We start from the raw sequence: 22,974 nt of genomic DNA, 5'->3' as shown, positions 1-22,974 counted from the left end.
TGTATTTTTATTTATTTATTTATTCTCTGCAGCGCCGGAGCATTACAGCAGAGGAGTGGGTTACATGATTCACATATATCATTATAAATTGGAAAAACAGCACACATCAGCAATTTCTAACAACATCAATAAACATGATTCACACCAGCACACAATAGCAATATTACGAAAAAACCAATGATATACTTAACACAGAAACTTACATTGCAATAATAAGGCTAATAAAAGAGTCACTGTTAGCTGATACAATATCAGACGGCAGTTCATTCCATTCTGATATAGTTCTCGGAAAAAAAGAAAACATCATATAGTTAGTTCGACATTTTATTTCGCGTATTTTTTTTACGTGGTCCCTCCTACTCGATATATAGTGGGGCATTTCTAGATAATTAGACTTGTCTATTCCAGGTAAATCATTGTTGATAGCGTAAATAAGTCTATTTTTCTTACGTCTTTTTTCTAAAGGCTCGATACCCATACAAACTTTCATTTGTGTCACACTCTCTGCTCGAGAATACTTATTCAGAATAAACCTCACAGCGCGATTTTGAATGGCTTCTATTTTATTTATGAGATATTTTTGGTGCGGGTCCCATACGGCACTCGCATATTCTAGATGTGGTCTAACTAGTGAGCGATACGCTGTCTCTTTCAAGATTTGTGGAGCAGAGCGAAGATTGCGGATGACTAAGCTAAGAACCCTGCCAGCCTTTTCCATGATCATATCTATGTGTTGATTGAACGAAAAGTTTTCTGAAAGAATGACACCAAGATATTTAATTTCAGACACTTTCCGCAACGAGTCTCGACCAATAGCATAAGCCGAATCAATACTATGTTTCTTTTTACTAGAAGCGACATGAAAACATTTGCTTGTGTTTAACCCCAGTTCCCAGGTCCCGCGCCATAAACTAACCCGGTTCAAATCCTCTTGCAAAGAAGAGACATCGTTAACGTTCCTTATTGTTCTGTAAATTACACAATCGTCCGCGAATAATCTGATATTAGAAGAGATGGAAGACGCTAAATCATTAATGTAGATTAAAAATAAAAGTGGTCCCAGCACTGACCCTTGAGGTACCCCCGAAGTTACATCTACGTATTCTGATCTTCTACCCCCCAGGACGACGCACTGTTTCCTCCCACTCAGGTAGTCTTTAATCGACCGGAGCACATTACGGTCGATATTTAAAGCACTCATTTGGTGTAATAACAATTGATGCGAAACAGAATCGAACGCTTTGCGGAAATCCACAAAAATGGCATCCGTTTGCAGTCTGTTTTCAGCCGCACTAACTAAACCATGATAGAGCTCAATTAATTGGGTACTGCAGGAGACACCTCTACGAAAACCGTGTTGGTTAGGGCAAAACAAGTTATTATCTTCTAGGTGCTTAATTATACTACTATAGACAATATGTTCAAATATCTTACATGATATACAGCTCAAGGAAATCGGCCTGTAATTGTCAATTGATTTTGGACCATTTTTATGAATTGGTACAACATACGTTTGTTTCCATTCTTTAGGGAGCAATCCGCTTTCAAGAGATTTACAAAAAATTACATAAAAGTATTGTGAAACTATACACGAGCAGGCTCTTAATACCTTGGGGGACATCTCGTCTGGACCGACGGCCTTGTCTTCTTTTAAAGAGTTTAAGCAATTTCTTATTCCCTCTAGCGTGATTATGGCGGGAGGCATAGCATTTTCCACTCTATCTGTAAGAATCGGCAAATGTTCGTAGTCACCGTTTTTGAGAAATATTGACTGAAAATAATCATTGAAACAATTAGCTTTAGTTGTATTATCTGTTATGACTCTACCAGTATTTGTAATACTCGGAATGCCTGTTCTTTCTTTTCGTGTTTTTCTAAGGTAACTCCAAAAGGCTTTCGAATTTATGTTTATAGCCTTTGCCAATCCAGAGAAATAATCCTCCTTGGCCGTACTTATGGTGCTCCTATAAACTATATCCAGCTCTTTTAGACGGTACTCAAGATTGGCATACGTGAGCGTTTTCTAACTACTTTTTTTACTTTATAATTCATCCAAGGTTTGTCGGGTTTTGGTTTGTCCTTTACGCACTTCCGCCATGTTGGGGGGTTGCGGATAGCTTGCTCCACGGCTCCACCAGCTGCACTCCAAGCTTCCGTGCGAACGACGCGTTTTGCTCGGGCTTCTTCTATTCCTCCTCAATTATGCCCCGCTACTGCTGTGTGCCGCGATGCACGCAGAGTGGCTACAAAGATGTCAATGGGAATAAGGTGAGTTTCATTCATCTGTTTTTTCTTTCCGCAGTCGACTGTGGTAGCCCGGCCGAATGCGCGTGTAGATTTCCGTTCGATCAGAATCTGCTCTCTCAAACCGGACGTATTTTTATATGGCGGACAGCGAAGTAAAAATAGCGTAACAGATATACTCAGTGTTATTTGAAGCGTGTGGCATCTTTCGTTCGCCTCGCTCCCCCCCACCACCACCACCACGACCACAAGCGGAATGGATTTCCCGATTATGAGCGTCCCTGGCACACTCGCATCAGCTCATTGAACGACGTTTCTTCGACACGCGATGTTTCATTGACAGACCGTTTCATCGGCAGTTCGTTACACCGACAGGTTGAATTAGCTTTTTCTGTATTGAGCCGCCTCAGACTGTTGCCCCGAAGCGGCGTGAACGGGATGCACACGCGATGAAACGTTTCTGCAGCGTGTGGTCAGCGTAGTGAATATCGACGAAACGCGTCGATGAAAAGTTGTCGAGGAAACGTACGCCGATGAAACGCGTGTTGGCGAGATGATGCAGACCCGCAATATATACACATGGGTGTGCACAGAAATCAGTGGTGCACGATTCAGCAGCTGGAACACATGGGTAGCTCGCCCAGTCGCGTTGAAACGTGAGCTTCCTTTTGGCGCGCACTCGGAGGTTTATCAAAAAGGTAAAAACCCGATGTGCTAAAAGTCCCCCTTATTGTGTTTCCTTAGCCTGTTACTTACATTAGGTGCGAGCAAATGTAAAAAAAAAAGAAAATGGATTGAGCAAATGTGTTAGTAGGCTAATCTGAATTTGAGCAACAAGCATTGTTTGACTTTTATGTTTTATTTTGGCTCTTCTAGGTATCATTTCACTGCATTCCAGAGAAGGAAGATCTGCGCAAGCTGTGGCTGATTGCGATCAAACGCGACCACTCCTTTTAACGTGAGAACGGCAAGGGTATGTTCCAAACATTTTGGACCCGATGACTTCTTGCAGAACATCGCTAGTGGGAGGAGGATACTCCGTGACAATGCCGTTCCTTCAGTGTTCGCATTCAAGAGACCCATGAGACGACGAAAGCCACCAAAGACCCGACCCTCTGCAGTGGTTCCACCTTGTTCACAAACACCGGCTGCTGTCTTTCAACAGCAGGCAGCATCTAGTGCAGCCCAGCAAAACCCCGTGGAGGGTCCGTCAAACGGCGCTAGTGCCCAAAACCTGGGTGAAGGTGAGGGCAGGCAGTGAAGAGGAACATGCACTTGACCGGCACGACTCTGACCAAGACATCATCAGGCTGCAGACCCCGGCTCCCCGCACAGCTCAAGAAACAGAAATTGATGAACTGCAGCAAGAGCTCAAAAAAGCGAAGGCGAGGATCTTGTACCTTGAAAGAGAAGTTGCACTGTTAAAGGAAAAGTGCAGCAAGAACGAGAGTTCCACAAACAGGTTTTGTGTAGAAAAATTCAAAGACTCCGATGAAGATTTCCTCTTCTACACAGGCTTGCCGTGTTACGGCCTTTTTCATATCCTCCTGAGCTACCTGGGACCAGCCTCCTGCGACATGAATGTCGAAGAGGAAGGAGAGAGCGAACAGGGAGCCACTCGGGGCCGTCCTTCCTCACTTAGCACCGAGAACCAGCTGTTTCTGGTGCTGGTGCGCCTTCGACTGGGACTGTTTCAGCAGGACCTAGCGCACCGTTTCAATGTGCACCAGAGCACTGTGAGCAGGCTGTTCACAGCCTGGATCAACTTCATGTTCCTCCGTCTCTCTGAACTATCAATTTGGTCGTCCAGATCGGTCATCGACAGGACCATGCCCGAAGGCTTCAAGCAGAAGTACCCGAAGACACGGGTGGTCATAGATTCCACGGAACTGAAGTGCGAGGTACCCAGTTCATTCGTGCTGCAGTCCGAAACATTTTCTCCGTATAAGTCGGCCAATACGTTCAAAGGCCTGGTTGGCATCGCACCGGATGGCGCTGTAACATTTGTGTCACCATTAGCCACAGGTTGCATTTCCGACAAAGAACTTGTTAGGAAAAGTGGTTTCCTCTTGTTGCCGTTCGAGGATGGTGATGTAGTAATGGCGGACAAGGGCTTCACCATCGCAGACTTGCTGGAGCCGCTGAATGTTCACCTGAACATTCCGCCATTTCTAAGGAACGGACAGTTCAGCGAGGCCGAGATTTTAGAGACAGAGGCTATTGCATCACTGCGTATTCATGTGGAGAGGAGGATCCAGAGGATTAAGAGCTTCCATATATTTGACAGACGCATTCCACTTACGATCGCACCAGTCATTAACCAGTTGTGGACTGTGTGTGTGCTTCTAACAAACTTCCAAACGCCTTTGATCAAAGAGCACTAACTTTTCAGTTATTTTAAAACCTGAAACCGAGCAAAAGTACAGGCGATCTGGCTTAAAGGACGACGTACATTTGGCGCTTTCCACTTTTTCGGACATTCTCCTTTCCCAGATCTCCACCTTGCATCTTTCCGCAAAACGGCTCCCTCGCAGTTTAGGAGAGGAGATCGCTAAGAGGATTATCTTCCCTGCAGAAGACCGAGGTTCTACGTCTGTCTTTAAAGGCCGAAGTACAGTTCGCGCTTTCCACTTTTTCGGGCTTCCTTTTCTCGCATGTCCTCTCCACCTTTCACCTTTCCGAAGCACGGCTCCCCTTGCAGTTTAGGAGAGGGGGTCGCTAAGAGGATTATCTTCCCTGCAGAAGACAGACATCGGTCTTTAAGAGCGACTTACTTGCCTTTTGTTTTGAGGTGACAGTGGTACGTCCATATTCTAAAGATGCATGTGTCTTGCTTTTCTTTTTCTTGGTCTCAGGTTTTAAAATGTTATCATGATATTTTGGTGCTTATCCAATTCCAGAACCACACAAAGATAATTTTAAATAACAGAAATATTTTAGAGTATTTAATACAGAATAAAACCGATATGTGGTTGTAAACTTTCTCACTCAGCACAGGCGTACTGGTCCTAGTCTGACCCAAGTATATGCAAATGGAATGCCAGTGGTCTAGAAGCTTTATGTCGCTGTGAAATTTCAAAAATGAATGTAGTCTATTTCTGTCAATCTTTCCTTTGCGAAACTCGGTGTCACAGTTGATACCCATGTGATAACAGTCGAGTAAGGCTCTTGAATTGGACACAAGCACTGTGTGAGCACTCTACTTCGGTTCGTATCAATGCATCGGCCAACACTTGTGTAGTGGCTGATGTCTAGGGTTCTGCGTTTTCGGAGTTTATTTTTGCCCAAAATCGGAGGACGTTTCTCGGAGTAAACACAAATTCTGAGTTTTTCGGAGCTATCTTTTATGTGACACGAAATTCGGAGTCTTTCTGGCTTTTGGTGAAGTGAACGAAAGGTAGAAAAGAACAGTTTGCTAAGTTAATAAATCAGGCTTTTTACTGGGCGAGACGTGTTTAATTGATGTTGTGGACAGGCTACCTCGTTCTTCTGATGATGGCGAAAAGACAATCTTTTGTGACACTTGGGGACAAAAGTTGAAACATAAGCTAAGTAATAAGTAATAAACTGTCTGCTGTAGTAGCTCCAGTTCAAGTGCCATACACTAACAGAAGATGCATTGTATCACATTTGCAGCACCTCTAGACACCTTTTGCAATGCACAGCTGACAAATCACCAAACATAATGTACGGAAGCCAGCATCCCTGTCGAGTCCGACTACTGAACCGCCGGTGGCTGCTATCACTCTGCTATAGCTGAAGAGTTTTTTTCCACTTGTTACTTTCCCTTTTAGTCATAAATGTTCTGCGGATTCCTGTGTAGCCCTCTGCAAGTTCACAGCTTTTCTAATCAATGCTCCGATCCCACCACCTTTATTGCAATAAATGACAATGATTTTGTATTATTGTTACTATACTGTACATGTGATTTCTGCTTTGATGACTATAAGTAACACACACAACAAGAATATTCTAGCAGGTTCAAAAAGGCGGTACTGTTTACTGCATCAAACAAGAGACAGTAATGGGGGTTTCACAGTGCAAACTAAGATAAACACAAAAGACAAGCAAGTCTGTACTTCAACCAGCAGTTTGAAAAGCTTTTTCATACCATCACAGTTATGATGAATGTCAGAGGTGTTTAACATGAACACTGCATAGTGGAATTGCAAATTGCATGGCTCCATGTTAATGCTAAATTTTTCTTTCAAGGTTTGGAAGTGGGAAATTAGCCTACCTTAAAAAGTGGCTAATGTGTTTGTTGTACATGAGCAATTTAACCAGTCCAGTACAACTGCTAGCTGCAATCTTTGAAGAATATCATGTAGATAGTGATTAAACAAACAATTGGTATAATGCACACTTATATCAAAACAAGCAGGGGTGTGGAGGAAACCATGATCTAAATGTATGCTCAAGACCTAGATGCATGCTGAGATGTACAACTTGAAGAAATGAAGAGCTTTCAAAAAAAATCAAGAGTTGTACACAGATCTACATCCAACTATTATTTCTAAAAGGTGCAATCGAAGGTTGTGTGAAAACACTGAAGCTAAAACAAGCAAGCGAATGGCAGTTGCACCTCCAAGCTAGTGGTGCCACAAGACAGTTTGTCATTGAAACAGGTCCTCAAACACTGCTCAGTAAAAAAAAAAAAAAAAAACCCTGGCAATAACATTAGACTTGCTGCAACTAGAACTACAAAAGATACTTCACACTGAGAGGCTGGTAAGATAAGGCACAGCGCGCTGAAAGTAAAACAAATCAAGTTCCTTCTTCATCTCTTCCCACCGTGACTCGCAGAAATCCACACGTGCTACAATAATCCAGCCTGCTGCATAGACAACAAAATGTGTCCATTTGAGTCCAGCGCAGTACATTTGACCCATGACCTGGCAGTAAAAGCCGCTTGTGAATTTCAAGTGTGGCTTCTTGTCAACCACCTCAATGAAAAAGTCAGGATCCTCAACCACCTATCCTAACGGTGTCAAACTTTCGCCATATGGGCACTTCACTTCTATGAGACCAAAAGGAGGGTCTTCACTGGCGTCGTAAACAACACGATCAGGCGAAGCACCCAGCCAGGGTGAATTAGGACGCACCATGATTCCGCAGTTGTAAATGACAACGTCATGTCCCAGCTTTTTCACCACCTCCACATATCGGCGAACAGCATCACCTTCTTTGCTGGTTCCATACCTAACCGAAGCGGAGGTGAATGGCTTAGGCCTAAAGATGTTCCGCAGGCCAGCATACGTCCAAGGATGCACCCGTTTTAGGACGAGGAAGAACTTGGATGCGGTCAACCTGTTCAGCCGTGCCTCCCTCCAAAGGGGACTGTTTGCTTGCTGCCGCGTGTCCCTTTCCAAGTTCCTGGCACCCTCAGCTGTCAGCATGAGATCCTGGGAGTAACAATAATAACCACATCAGTGGACCAGTCGCACCAGCTGGAAACACACAAATGGTGCATCGCTAACATGAAAGAAAGAACTTCAAAGGAAAAGCAAACTGATTTGATGTAAAATCCCCCAGGCTTTTTAGAGTTTGTTTTCCTCTCCCACTTGGTAAAAGTTAACATCATTATTCCCCTTGCCCACTGTGGCAGGCACTTGGCACACAAGCTGTGGGACACACTTTTCTGCCCTGCGGACAACCTTTCCTTCTCGGTAAGGTGTGCATGCTGGGTGGAAGGTCATGCCTTCCTGCCTTCTGAAACTTTCAGCAAGTGCTCACCGGTTTTGCAGCCTGCTCAATCAAATAGAGGTGACCTACACTCTTAGAGGCACTAAAGGAGTTAAATGATTTAAGTTTTCTGAAGTATGTTTCACTCCTCACAGCTTTGACTATCTTATTAAAAACCACGGAGGCGGTGAACAGTGCAATATTTGTATCTTTTTAAGTTAATACTGGTGCAACCAACACAGAATTCAAGCTTCTCATATTGTAGTTGTTACACATTGAGACTAAGAGCGAGTTAGTTTCACTGCACTGGCATCCACGCATGCACACTCGCAGCGAGTTCATTTCAGCTGGCACTCCACGAGTGGCTGCACTTGCTTGCACCGAGAAGTCGGGAATGCACCAGATTGCAGTCCTGTCTTGCATTGATTAGCTTGCTTGTTTCGTCTCATAGCAATGGAGGAAACCGAAACTGATCAGCATGACGTATTGGGATAAATATGTTGAGCAAACAAGCCCTGGCCAGAGCACTACCTATGTCTACATCCTGTGACAGCAAATACGAAGTGCGTCGCTAGCGGGAATGCTCGATTTTCGATTCCAGGTGTACAGCCACAAACCAGACACATTTATGATTGCAGATCGACATTTGTACATGTTTCATAAGGCTTATGGCGTAAATGGATAAAAAATTAGTATCCCCACATTTTAAGCACTGACAATGGTTACTTCTTGCAGCTCTTCCGTAGCCAGACCGAGACAGAAAATTACACAGTCAGTGCAAATCTCAATGACAGCGAAGTTGTTTACAACATATTTCATCACAAATGGAAACAATTCGCACTGCACTGCCATATTCCTGCCTGTCCTGTCGCCCTGGGGTGTGGTGGGACTAGACTGGATACATGTTAATTACCTTAAACACTATACAGCACAGTAGACTTGGCAAGCTTGTTTGGAACCGGTTTCCTGTGCGGCACCATGTGAGTGTGATGCAATCTGCAACAAAACTAGCACGGTGCCAGTGTGTGTCAAATAATTTTAACGTGACAGCGTTAACGAGCTCGTGTTGCAGAAAAGCCGGCGTCGGTGGCGTGACACGAAAATCCCATAAGGCAGTGCGCGACGTCACACGGGAGAGCGAGAGAAAGGGGGCGGCACAGCGCCACAGCTTTACGCCAGTCCTCTGCCGCTCGCCAAGGTCTTCAGCGTCGGCTCTTGCAACCGGTTCTATACGGACAATTCCCAGAATACATTTTGGCGCAGGTGGAGGGCTTGCACGGCTTGGGAACGAGGAGTGTTGTGTCATGAGAACTAGGTCGTTGTTTGACTGAAGAGCATGCGAAGGGAGAGGGCGATGCGAACGGGGCCCGATAACGCAGTCGCATTTCACTCTTAAAGGCGAAGCTTAAGCGTCCTCCAAGTTTTTTGCTATCAATTTCAAGACCATGTACTTTGGCCTCCCTTCAACCAACTTACTTAACGGTACAGTGCTTTTGCTAAGGGGGACCACATAAGTTTTCATAATAAAGTTGCAGTCATTGGGAATGTTTTATGGTTTTAGGAACATAACATAATAAACAAATTAGGTTATCTATGTCACTCCTTTATAAATATTGCAAAATTATGTGGTTTGAGGAGTCATGGGGGCTCCACGTAGTTAAAGATTTTCAGCCATTAGCATTTTATCGGCTTATCACCTGCAGTCCAGGTTGCAATACCTTTTTTTGATAATATTCTGCTTGACAACAAGAGCCCCACAATCTTTGGAACCCTTCCTCTGACCATTCCTACTGCACCCAGAGCAAGAGATTATGAACAGCAGTAAGGAGATAAGGACACGATCGCTGACACCTGTTAGTGAACACTGTAGAGCGCAGATACCACTTACTTCTAGAAATTCCACGTCGTTGTCCGGGCCTGGGCTCCACTGGTCCACCCCTCCAAACAGGCAGAGAGGTGTAGGTGCAGCCAAGCGCCCACGCTCGCAGCTCTCCAGGGAGACCAGAGTCTTGTAGCTGCTCGGATGCAGGGTCAGTTGCACCTCCATGGCCGATCCACGTGGTGCCCGACCAAACTGTGTGTCCACGTAGGTGCAGGTGGTGGCCTCCAACAAGCTCTCCACAAAGCTTTTGGAGATGTTGAACTCTTGAAGGGACCGTCCAAGCTTTGCAGTTGCCTTTCGTTGCTCGCTCTCGGTCCGAGCCCTTTTCCGTGTGTCGTAAAGACGGCAAGGAAGGGGATTGTCAGGTCGACCGTCTGCGACCATTCGCCAGTTCAAGTCCATCACCAGTTCCGGTGCCATGGCTTGTCGTGGACGTCTCCACTGCTGTGGCAGCTCAGTTGGAGCGAGCTGCTCCGGGGCTTCTCTGTAGCCTCCGTTTTGGAGAAGAACCACATTCTCCAAGACGGCCATTAGGTGGTTACAATAACCTGCACTGCCTGCAGGGCAAGTGCAGCGGCCATTTTGCAGGCGTGGCTCGGCGGTGAGCCGCAGAGTCACCTCGTACGGCTCCGATGTCTTCTTCCTGCTCCGGAAACAGACACACCTGACCAAGATTGTTGGTACAGATGTGCTGTAGAAATATAACAATACGGGGCTGAGGATATCACACAAAAAAGAAACACCATCCAAACTATGAGCCATTCAAAGAGTTCATTCTGTTGTTTTTTTGGGTTGTGTTTACACGCAAATCCTGCAATCTTGAACTGACAGCATACAAATATAAAAGCCAATCTTTACGAAACAAAATTATAGTTCCCTGGTTTTAAAGAGCCCAAACGTAGAGAGCGTTTGTAAGCATGTGTGAAGTCAACTGTTATGACGATGAGGGAGTATATTTTAGTAGCCTAGAATGATCAGCAGACTGTGTGCTTTCCCCTTCATAACGACAGCGCGAACGAGAGGATAATATCTGCAACACCTCTACAGCTTCTCCTTTTCACTTTCTTCACGATCAAAGAAACACCAGAGAAGCACTCACAACCGCAAAAGTACATATTCATTTAATGCTGCCAACACCAGGCCGAGGAGCATGCAAAGGTCACTATGCCATTCGTGTATGACTCTCTGCTCCTCGCTCGGTTGAATGCGGCCTGGAAAGGGCATGAAAGCAAGCGCGGAAGGTCAGCGCTTGCACAACCCGAATTTCTTTAAAGAGCGTTCATGCCTCTCCCAAACTCCACACACAGCTCCCGTGGGGGGTGGAGGTTGCGGAGTTTGTCAACGTCACACTGCCGTATCAGGGTAGGATTTAGTACTGGTACTCACTCTGTAAGTCGCTTCGTTCGTAGCGATGGCAGGCTCACATACGACTCCGTCTTAAAATTGTAGCTGCGATTCTTGTGCCTCTCCGATGTCGTCTTCGACTCGTAGTAGGCGTCTACGAAGCCATCGGGGAGCTCTGGTAACTCGGAAAGGTCGCGAGACCAGTCCGACGCCATCGAAACAATGAATAACTACAAATACGAAGTTAAAATCAACGCAACTTAACCGGTCATGCAACAGTACGCAGGGATAGCAAGATGACCGCAACCCCCCAACATGGCGGCGCGTCTCCCGGAGCACGATGATGATGATAGCTACCGATACTTTTGCATAAGGCGTATTCCCACCTTAATTTATGCGGAGAATCGAGATATATTCAGATGCATTTCAGATTAGATATCGCGTCTCCAGCTCGACGCTCGCCCTCCCGCGGCGGAAACGGGAAGCGCTCTAGTGAGGGTCCCCCGATTCTTCTGCTCAGCGAGCATGGCGGAACTGCTCGCGATCATGGCTCGCGAAATGTCGTTTCCGAATGCAAACAACACTCTTCACTGTCCCAACGTAGTGCTGCAGCCGGTATGGGATTGCACCTTACTGGAGAGTTTTAGTATTGCGCATAGAAGCAAACGCAAGCGGTGTGCGTTTGCGTTAGATTTGCGTGCCCCACGTTGTGCATGCGCCTCATCGCCATGTGCCATCCAATACCGCAATTTCGGGCTCCGCGCACGCGCAGTGTGGAACGTGCAAAGCTAACGCAAACACACAGGGCTTGAGTTCGCTCGTATACGCAATATTAAAACTCACTACTGTTTCACCGGCTTCCAACGCCAACGAAGCGGCTGCAGTGAGCAAACATGCAAGCAGGAAGGCGTTCCTTCGAACTGGAAAGGCTGAGATTGGCAAAACGACGGCGAGCAAATACAAAAGTAAATAAATGTTATGAAAAAACTAGTAATTAAAAGGGCTTTTTTTTTTTTACTTTTGGGCATTTGGTCTGGAAGTATATTGGCGGCGACTTTGGACGTTTTGGCGATTGACAAAAGTCGCGACTTTGATAGCACAATATACTTTACCCACAATTAATGTAATTTTACATGGATTTCTCACATTAGCTAGAATGTTTTCATTGATTTTAGACTGTTTTTATTTTATTTGTAATTAAAATGCAGCAATTGGAACCAGTGATGATAATTAGCACAGTTTTCATTGTCATAATTCTTCGCGCGTTTAAAATTAGATCATGAGCAACAAATTATATTAGAGCTTGAAGAATTACTGATTCAAATTTGTGAATTTTAATATTATTATTATTGATACAAATCGCGGCAATGTATACCTCTAATTAACGTCAAGATCACCAGAATACTCTATTTAACCATAATAGCCTTTCCAGAAAGGTATATTTCTGTTTGTTTTTTTTTAGCATATGAAAAACTTTGACATAGTTATCAAGATAGACAAACAGTTAAACGCTGCATGTAATATGAAGTCCTACGCGTCACGCGGTGCTATAAAAACACACACACACACTTCAGCTCTCTGACTCGGATTCCGTCTTGGGTTGTTGCAGTGAGAGCAGCGTTTATTAGTTTATGTGTTTCGTGAACATATTGTAAAAATTGGAATTATTCTCTTATTCTTGTGGTGGGATAATTGTCATTATTTCCCATGACAATTATCTGAGCGAGAAAAAGGCAGCGAGAACGCACAGATATCAGCACTGATTTTTTCAACTACGAATATCAGCCTGGATCGAACAGTATGTCACAAAAATAAAGTTTCCGCGATCAACTTTTCTAAGTAAATAATTACGATGTGAGACACATCTTGAGTCATGAAAGAATCCGAAATTAAGACCTCTGTCGAGAAATTAAATCCAAAACAGAGGCAAGTTTCGGTTTCGCTCCAGAATTAAAACGCGCATCCTTCCGTAATTAATACGCTAAACACCGTTCTTGTTTTCAGGTTAAAGAGGTAACCTGCGCTCATAAAACATTAGCTTCCTCGTATTACCAGAAATAATTTATGTCGCGCTCAGTGAAGCCAGCACACTAGACAGGCTCAACAGCGGCACGCATTTCTGACCCTCACTAAACCCGCCATCTTGGAAAATGAGTGGCGCCACCTATAGTTAGTTGGAGTCGCGGATAGCACACCTAAACGCGGGAGCAGATCGGATAAACATGAGGGGGAGGTATGCTTTTGGTGCGCGATGGAGGAAAATAAAATAAAAAATGACATTTCTGTATTCTGTCCACCTGCCAAAGTTATTTTCACATGGAGGGGGCGATCGAGCAAGTCAGCAACGTTTTCTTATCTTTTGCCGTAGCTAACTAACTGTCGGCCAAGGTCATCAATGGCGGGGCACTCCAATTACTAGAAGCAAACTATTTCTCGGTGTTCTTGAAAAAACGAAAGTAGCAAATCATGTTAAATATAGGGTGGGTTATCTTTGGTGGGTGGGGAATCTTTTGGGATATTACGGTACGTTACCTTGTCAAGACGTACACGTTTCAATTGCCAAAAGTATCACTTCTTCGTCTGAATCGCTTAAACCCTTACCACACAAATCGGCGAACATAAGCTCTATGCAGTTTTTCACCCACAGAGAGGCATCCCTTAGGGGGTGTCCTGTCCCCAACATCATTGGGTCTCGCCATGCGCAGTATCCACCGTGCCCTTCAAACCCTTCCTGACAACCGGTACTCATTTACGCTGTGATGTCACTATCTGCTTTAATCAATGGCAGTCCCGGGGCCTTAATCTGGACGCTTGGCGAAAAAGTCGGCGAGAAAACCGGCGGCTATGATTGGCCGACGCCAAGGTCAAGTGTGGCGTTGGCCATCCGCGGCCGCCAGATTTCTCGCCGACGTTTTGGCCTAGTGTCCAGCTTAGGGCCTCTGGACAAAATACTTTTTTCAGGCTGCCCTCAAAGCTGTCGAACAAGCAGCCCACACTATTGGTCTCGCCTCTCGAAAAAACTTCCCTGTCCCTCATCCATTCCCGCCACTGGCACCCTCCAGCATCTCGCTCACACATTCGCCCTCAGAAGACCTTCGAAGGTCGTCCTGGGCCTTCACAACCCGACGGGGGAGGCGCAGTCGCCGTACAGCACATCCTCCGCCAGGCTGCACCCATCCTCAACATGATGCGCCGCTTCGCAACACGTACTAGGGGTCTCAAAGAACAAGACCTCCTCAGACTTCGCGACGCCCTCGTAATATCTAGCATGTGCTATCAAGCCCCATATGTATCCCTCGCACACACTTCGTAAGGCGAAGATCGCCCTGGATCTCCCCATCACCACTAGTACCGCCCGACTGGTCCAACTCGGCGTTCTACTCACAGTCTCCGACATCACTGACATACTCATCGCGTTCATCAACATCAACGCCTCTCGCTAACCGCTACGGGCCACCTCGTCCTCCACGGCCTCACCCGGTTCCCCAAGACAACAGAATCCTTCAACACGTCACCGTGGGAAAGCAATCCCACCCACCGTCTCCTTCGCGCTGCATACTACACCAAGAAAATTGCTCAAGAACCCGAAAACTATCATGTTTTCACCGACGCAGCCTTTCAAGGCAACCTTGGTGCACTCGCGTTCCCACCCGCGTGGCTCCGACCTCAAGTATCAGTTCTGTCTCCCATTGGGTCCGGTGTTCAGCTGTTGCTGACTAGGTTTGACAAGAGGAAAATTGGCGATTCCCTCGCCGGGGGAAGGAAGCCGGGGGAAGGGGTGGGAGCGATGTTTTTAGTTTTTTTTCTGCCCGATCCCCGATATACCACACTGCCTAGTGATATTTAGAGAAGTGTAGAGGGGGAACAAATTGGTTTAGAAGGGCGAGGGGACGAATCATACGTTTGGTGTCTACGCTAGGGGGCGCAAGCTACCGACCATTATAAAGGGTACAACCATTAGCATTCATTCATCCATCCAACCACTTTACACGGCAGTAACCATTTTATTACACAGCACCGCGCTTCTCCCGTCGAAGCTGAACTTCTCGCACTAGCTGCCGCTCACAACTCTTCCCCCGGCTGCACCGCTGACATCTACACGGACTCGAAGTCGGCATGCTTTCACCTCGCTCAGGGCGTCGCATTCTCCTCTGCACATGCAATGTTAGAGGGCCTATTCACCTACATTGGATATTTGGTGACACTGGCGTTGCCGGGAACGAACACGCTCATCAGCTTTCCCGCGAAATGCTCCTCCGGGCCCCTGCTGACGCCTGCGGCTCAAACCCAACCCCGTCCTCTCTCAACCCTAGACGACCTGCTTGCCTCCTGCTGTGTTTTCCCTCCTCCCCATCCTCAGCCTACCTGCGGCTGACTCCACTTACTCTGCCGCACCTCAGATGCCCCCCTCCCTCTTCTCTCCCACCGCCTTAACCCTTTCGACCAGGAGCACCTTCAGTGGGAATGCCCTCATAACCCGGAACAACCATACCATTACACCTGGGAGTGGCTGACTTTTGCGGTCAGTCTCAAACATCGAGGGGAACTGGCAACCTACATGTACAGGGCCCTCAGCGGATGCTATACTCTATATCACCTTATGATGCAGCGCAGGAAAGGCTACAAGCGCGAGCTCCTTGCTTTAGGGCACGTGTCGGTGGCACAAGCTCTCGTGCACTAAGGGCTGCTGCCAACGCCATGAGCGCGAATAAATATGGTTTATTTATGTATGACACGAGCGTCTCTGTAAACCAATACAGCACGCAGTCGCCAAGGTGTGCTATAATTTTTACGTTCGAATTAGGCACTGCGTGCGAATCACGCATCGGATACGGACTATCTGAGCAAAGCTTTTTATGTTTGTCCCCAGGCAATACGGTACACGTATTTTCGTTAAAGGGACAACAATCTCAAAACACTAAATGTATCTGACTTTTTTTTTTTTTTTTTGAGGGTCCTTTTAACATTTTTTTGTAACACTCTGTTCAGTAACATTCTGATCAGTTCCCAAACGCTGTGTAAATTTTTGTCCTCTAATTTTTTGTGGCAGATAGAAAGTTTATCGTTTCCCATTCACGCAGGCTGCGACGTGAACGAACAAAACGAAGCGGGGCTCACCCCTCTCCATCTCTGCGCCTGGAAGGGGAACCCGAACCTGATTTCCTTTTTACTTTCACATGGTGCGTGAAAACGGCCACCAAATACATAGGGTTCGATCGAGAAAATAAAATCTTTTTTTTTTTTTTGTTCCCGCAGAAATAAGCTAGGCCATGGAGCAAGCCGAAACTCCGCGAGAATAGGACACTCGTGGTGATGATAAAATGCGAAACTTCGAGCACATGCCGCTACCTGAATCAAAAGATATAAAAAAATTATCTATGAGCCGACGTCCACTTAAGACTAATTTTTATCACACCAAATTATGAGTGTGTGAGTGCCTTAGCAATTATGTCACTGGTGGAAGACTCATTCCGTAAGAAAAGTGGGGTATTTCTAAGTGGGTAGTTTTTTTTTACAGCGAAGCTGTATACCTCTACCATCAAGGAAATTTTCGTGTCATTGGCGTTGTAAGCGAAAAACTTCCGGCGAACAATTGAAGGCAGAACAGCATATCTCCTTTGAAATCAGGCATACCGCATACAGCTCAGTATTTGTTTCAATGAAGAAAACAACAAAACAAGCATCAAAACCACATGATGAATGATAAGGCGCGTGCGAAGACTAGGAACAGCCTCCCACTCGTTCCGGTAAAGATTAGGTTTGCAGCTGCTTCGAAAGGGGAATTGACGTCATTCGAAGCCCTCGTGTGAAGTGCAAACCGCATAATGGATGATAACGGCGCCTGCGAACAATGCGAAGAACGTTCCTTCTCCCCGCGTGTGTTTCCCGGTAAAGATTAAGTTAAAAGCGATTTTGCTATTCCTACTATCACATCCTTTGGGAACATGGTGATAAACAGCGCACCAAAGACAAGGACACGGTAGAGAAAAACAGGCAGGACAGGCGCTGTCCTGTCTGCCTGTTTGAAACTTTTATGAGAGCTTCTAGTATTGGAAATGAGAAATAAAACGAAGTCGTAAATCAGCGCGATGTTAGTGAATTTCGTCTAATTGTCCTTGTGTGTGGTTTTTGCAGTTTTCTTCTGTTATAAATATACTAAAATATTTAGAAAAGCCCAAAATAAAAGTAAAAGTACATTTTGTGACAGTATTTCTAGCGTTGCAACCACGACATTTTCACATCAGCGCGACAAAAAACTTCATTCCGTGCATTTTTGTTTTTGTTTAAACAGCTTTTTCTATGCTTCACACGAAATTCAGTTGTACATTTCTACCGCACACAGGCAGCTCGTCTTCATTTGCCATGACGACGTGTACGAAGTTGCACTCGCTTTGACAGAACGCTGAAGACTACAGCGGTCCAACTGCAGGTTCAGACACGTGGACGTGCGACTTTCGCAAACACTGGCACAGCGTAGACCGTCTTTGCCCTTGTAAAGAGTAACAGAGGCAGCCTCATGAGTTCTCGGACGGCCCTCGTATGTCTGCTGTCATTGACCAAATGCGTACACGCTCTGTTCTGTTCGATTTTAGGAGCCGATCCTTGCGTTCGGAACCGCCAAGGAGCAACACCCGCAAGCTTGGCACGCTTACAAGGTAATCAATGGTGCCATCATAAAGATAAAAAAGTAGAGAGACTGCAATAATAAAAAGAGCATTTAAGACATCAAACAATTATCGCACCCTTCAGAGTTACCCATAAAAAAAGATCTTAAAAAGAGAACAGAAGAAGTCTTTAGATTTTTTTAATATGTTTATTACAATTGTACTATGTTGCAAAGACAAAACAAACAAACAATATCAGAGTAGCTGACTGAATGGAGACAAGCGAGCAGAATTCGAGTTAAATATGAATTCGTTTCGGACGAAGAAATGAGGCAGAGTATGTTAAGTGCCTCGAATGCGAGACCAGAGCTTTATAAGAATGATCTTTGCGTTATGAGGAGTTTACCCGAACTACTTGTGCCACAAATGCATATTTCATATATATTTTCTTTTTTTCCGTTATGGTGTCGGTTTTTTTTTTTGATTTTTTTTTTTTACCATATCCAAGAAAATTTGGGCGCTGCCGAGCACCATGATCCTGAACACGAAATCGCAAAAGATGTCTGATTATGCTACTCTAAAAAAACAAGAACGTGGACGGAAAGGAATACACAACGTTTCGGGCGTACGCCCTTCTTCAAGTGATAAAAAAAAATAATAAACGGCAAGAAACAAATAAAGGTCACACGCATCACACAAAGGGGGGCGGGTACATTGGTCGAGAGGGAGGGGAAGGCGAAGCCGTTAGAAGACGGATGCAATTTGGGATTCAAATCACGTAGCCGATTTGACTAAACTAAAAATACTTCAACCTCAAACTACGTTCTTAATTCGTGTTTTACCTATAAGAGTTAAGATTTTTTTATTATTATTTTGTTCCTTATAATACTGAAAACTGATAATGGTGCCTTATCATTTCAGCCAGCGTGCGCCTTTGCTCGTTTCATTAACTTAAAACATGATTTTGAATACATTTGTGGAGCAGATTGCTTTTCCTAATTTCTTTTCTGTGGAAAAATCCTGGGCAGCGGCACTTGCTGTTCATGTATTCATGTTACTCATCTCCAGTCAGGGGCGGATTTAGAGGAAAGGGGGGGGGGGGGGGCGACGACGAATGCCCCCTCCTAAGGTCCCCAGGTCAACTTTTTTTTTTTAAATTACAATCATTGATACACCAGTCAAAAGTTTAGTTTTTGGTGACATAGCAAATATTGGGTCAACAAGTGGACCGGGCAACGTTTCGACCGTAACGTCATATCTCAGCAGAGTCTCTCCCCCCCCCCCCCCCCCCCCCCGCTCCCGGTCTGACCCATAAATCCGACCCTGTCTCCAATCGCTGTGAACACACTCCTCCCCCTTTCAAACGGCAACTTCGATCAAAGTCGAATTAAAGCAAATGACCGATATTGATTTACTGGGAGTAAATACGAGCACTGCCGAAATCTTACACTAATGGGAAACCGCGATCCCCTCTTCAACTTGTATTAAAAATGTTACCACCAGCTTCTCAGCGGGCATTCAGCAACTTGGCTGTTTGTCAAGCAACCTTGTGCCCTGGGGGGGCTATGTTGCACGTTTTGGACTCCCAGGAGACTAGGGAGAAGGAAGTGACGTCAACAACGCTCTTTGGATGTTGATTGGTGGAGTCTCTGATGACGGTATCTGCAGAGGATACCTCGTTGGTTCATTCACACCTACGTCACTTCCATCTCCCTAGTCTCCTGGGAGTCCAAAACGTGCAACATAGCCCCCCTGGTGTCATCTTCGTAGTCAATGTTACTTGTTCGTACTGTCACTTCATTTGTCACGTCTTTCTATGGCGCTTTTAGCCGCCCCTAGCGGCAAACAATTTCTGCTCATGTCATATATTAGTGCGCGTAGTTTGGAAGTGAAATAAATGTAAAGGCCCAACGATCTGGTGTATGTTAAACATGATTCAAAAACCCCGAGACTGTAGGTCCCGACACACTTTTGAGTGTGTTTGTGTGTCGTTACCTGCAGTCTCGGGGTTTTGGAATCATGTATGTAGGTGCTCGTCGGCAATCGCGCATGGAGGGTATTGACTCCCTGCTATCTTAAGCCCGTCGTGGTGCCGAAGGTGGCATTCACCAGCGGCCACAGTTTAGTTTGATATCCTGCTTAGCGCGAACTTACGATTAGCGCCCACATCCCTTCTGCAGCGTGCATTGCACACCACCAGGATTATAGTTCTTCTCAGAAGATAAGTGGGGGCTCGTTCTGAGCCTGCCTTCATCGCGACAAACTCGCTTTTCGGCCGGCAACTTTAGGAATTTGTATTAATATTTGCTAGAGCTGTTTGATATGTGCGAAGCAAAGCAGTAAAACAGCCCTTACCTGACTGATCGGACCTGCTCTTGCGACTAGGACTGTTGTTCGTTTTGTGGTACCGCAACTCGAACTTTGCGTCACACATGCAGGTTTGCGCCATGCAGCTGATCACAAGGGTTGCCATCACACTCGAGCCGGTATAGTTTCCGCTTCGCTGTAGACCCCTAAGCAAAACTTTGAGGCAGGATATCTACAAAACTACACAAAACATTTAAAAAAACGGACACTTTGTAATTTAGAGACACTTAGTTCACTAAAAACCGTCGTAACCCTAACATCGAGAAAATGTACCCTAGTTACCCTTGGATAATTCCCGCATAATGCTGCAATTATAAATGAATAAATGGGTACTGTTATGAAGAATAAAGGCACACATCTCTGCAACACTTGCAGGCAACAAGCAAGCGGAAGAACTCTTACAGAGGACGGAGGAGGAATGGATCGTGCACCACTCGGCATCTGCTAATCAATAAAATAAAACAATATTCCAAAAGTCATTTGATGTGACGACACTTTTATCAGGGGTGCAAGCGAGCTTCAACTTTTCGTAGCACATAGCAATACCAGGGTTTTGTAGCAGTTGAAGTGAATCTTGGAGCTGGTAACTCACTGGGGCTACAAGTGCAGACTTGTTTCTTTAGATACAAAAATAGCACAACGAAAAAGCATGTCCACGTGACGTTCCACAGCTGTTCTTAAAGGGATACTTCAACGAAATTTGAAATATTCCCGTCGTGTTCAAAAATAGGTTGAATATGATCCACAATATCCGTAAATGACAATCGCACGTTTGTATTTTGAGCCTGGTGGCTGTATTTTTCGTTATAAATGGCCCACTCTGGCAAGCGCTTCGAGAAGGCCCAGCGGAGACCACGTGCCATCCAACGCAATTGTCACGTAGGTCGTCTCAGGACGAGCAAAGCTACGGCGAAGCTGACGTCGAGAGGATGGCCTAGTCGTTCCAGAAACCGAAGCGGCTGCTTTTGTACGAATTTTGAGTGACGGGTTAATCTTCTGTAATCTTGTAGGGGGACAATAGCGCCTTCTGCGACACACAAAAGGCATTCTCGGGAAGAGGGGAGTTCCTCCTTCCACTCTTCTCTCGTCGTGGCCGGAGGCGAGACAACCTCCGTCACTAGCTGTCAAGGTTCCTAGACGGGCATTACAAGCGAGGCGTTAGCGACATCCACCAGGTGCTCTTTGCTAATCGTTTAATTCGTTTTAAAATGCCTTTTCGTGACTTTTAACAAGATATAGGTATGTTCGATGTGATGCTGCTCCTTTGAACATGTATAGACCAAAAAATGAGCGCCGAAATTTCGTTGTAGTATCCCTTTAAGGATGTCCTTTAATCTAAAACTAATCGAACCCATAACATAAAAGCAAACAGCGTAATTGCAATGTATGGGAATGACGGGTATTGAGAACTGTCCTGATAGCAGCTAGGTTGGGTCCTATGGATTTGCAATGGGAGGCACAGCCTACAAAAGAAGCATAACTTAAGTCTGACGTGGACAGAACTATGCGCCTATTTAACGACCCAAATCGCAAGTTCCAAAAGTCTACTCAAAAAGAAACCACTTCAAGATGCAATAGCATGGTTTGAAATAAAACCCAATCCTCACTCTCTACACTTTTCATTAAAAGGAAATACAAATGTTCAAAATCCCCGCTGAGCAAACAGAAATGAATTCCCATGCTCAGTACAAACACGTTAACATAGTATAAGTCAACCCTATCCGACAAAAGTACAGATGAAAAATATTGAAAACACCAAGGTAACACCCCTGCTCATGCATGCGCTGATTAAACGGATATTTGCAGGGTATTGATGCTCGCTATAGAGTTTTAATTTGTACATGATATATGAGAGCCAAACTACCAGGACACATGGCGGCTGGAAATTCGTTTTCTTTCCGCCCGAAAACCGCCGATCGAGAACTGTTCGGTTTGAGTTACGCTCACTCTCTTCTCCGTGGTCCCAGAGTCCAGACCAGAGGGGCGGGGGACTTGCCGCTTTATCTTATGCGTTCTAATGCATTCCCTTCCCAATTTGCGGAGCTCCGTGGGGGCGGCCATGATAAAGACGAAAACCAATGTTGCTATAGCTTTTCAATTTTAGGTTGACGGAAACGTCTAGCCACATGCGCGTCTTTTTAATGGCGGTCGCTGCTTTTCGCTGCGCTCCGAGTGTTTGTTTTTGTTGTTTTGGTTTTGTTTAGACGGAGAGAGCGCCGGACAACACTGGCAACAGCGTATTTTAAATTTCCCGATGTTGTTTTCGTTGCTCAGGACTACGCAAAGTGCGATGCTCCTCGCTGTACTTGCTTTGCGTGCTCACATGTCGAAAACGTGCTAAAACAGATTTTGTTATTTGACTGAAAGACGGAAGTGCTCTAACGGCGACATGAGCGAGTGGATCGACTCAAAAGCGCAATTACAAGCCACGATTCGTTCTCAGTCGAGAGCAGTGCGTAGATAGAAATACCTGAAACGATAAAACGTTTAGGACGGAAACAGAAAAAGGACTTCTTTCATTGAGTAACAACATTCTATGTTGTTGCTCAATGAAAGAAGTTCTGTTTCCGTCCCCGTCCTCGATGTTTTATCCTTTCAAGTATTCCTATCTATTCACCAAGACGCTCGTTTTTAATTATCAGTGCGCAGTCAAAATTAAAAATCTTTTTTTCTTACATTTTTTTTAGATTGTGCTGGTTAAAGAGAGCCATAAGAAAGTCCATAGAGCAACATACCAGATAAATTGCTAAAGACAGAAAAGGAAAAGCCATAGGCATCTATAGCATGTAGGATGACTGTTATATATATATCGACATGTTAGTGGCGCCCTCTTAGTGGCGGTTTGCCCTC

At 45.3% G+C, this 22,974-nt stretch overlaps 1 protein-coding gene, 1 long non-coding RNA gene and 1 pseudogene across 2 annotated transcripts; 2 read left to right on the top strand and 1 right to left on the bottom strand.

Moving 5' to 3' along the window:
- The first annotated feature begins 2,202 nt into the window (after positions 1-2,202).
- Positions 2,203-4,628, top strand: LOC115312713. The gene is made up of 2 exons (XM_042287466.1): positions 2,203-2,268; positions 3,366-4,628. The coding sequence occupies exons 1-2, from the start codon at positions 2,203-2,205 to the stop codon at positions 4,626-4,628; spliced, it is 1,329 nt and encodes a 442-aa protein (XP_042143400.1).
- A 2,287-nt stretch (positions 4,629-6,915) lies between these two features.
- LOC121047587 lies at positions 6,916-11,367 on the bottom strand (annotated as a pseudogene).
- Positions 11,368-16,258: 4,891 nt separating this feature from the next.
- On the top strand, positions 16,259-20,535 carry LOC115308368. Its single transcript, XR_006076759.1, has 3 exons — positions 16,259-16,332; positions 17,746-17,808; positions 20,500-20,535. It is a non-coding gene; the product is annotated as an uncharacterized LOC115308368 (long non-coding RNA).
- Positions 20,536-22,974: the final 2,439 nt, after the last annotated feature.

This window comes from Ixodes scapularis, unplaced genomic scaffold (genome assembly GCF_016920785.2).
Source record: "Ixodes scapularis isolate PalLabHiFi unplaced genomic scaffold, ASM1692078v2 PGA_scaffold9__187_contigs__length_104089568, whole genome shotgun sequence".
In the NCBI taxonomy this organism is placed as follows: Eukaryota; Metazoa; Arthropoda; class Arachnida; order Ixodida; family Ixodidae; genus Ixodes; species Ixodes scapularis.
Note: the sequence above shows the minus strand (reverse complement) of the source record. Positions and strands in the feature narration are given on the sequence as shown.

Excerpts from the sequence above, each read along its gene's own strand:
- LOC115312713 (XM_042287466.1), top strand. The coding sequence starts at position 2,203 with ATGCCCCGCTACTGCTGTGTGCCGCGATGCACGCAGAGTGGCTACAAA. Across the intron at positions 2,269-3,365 it reads AAGATGTCAATGGGAATAAG|TGGTTCCACCTTGTTCACAA; the intron begins GTGAGTTTCATT and ends GACCCTCTGCAG.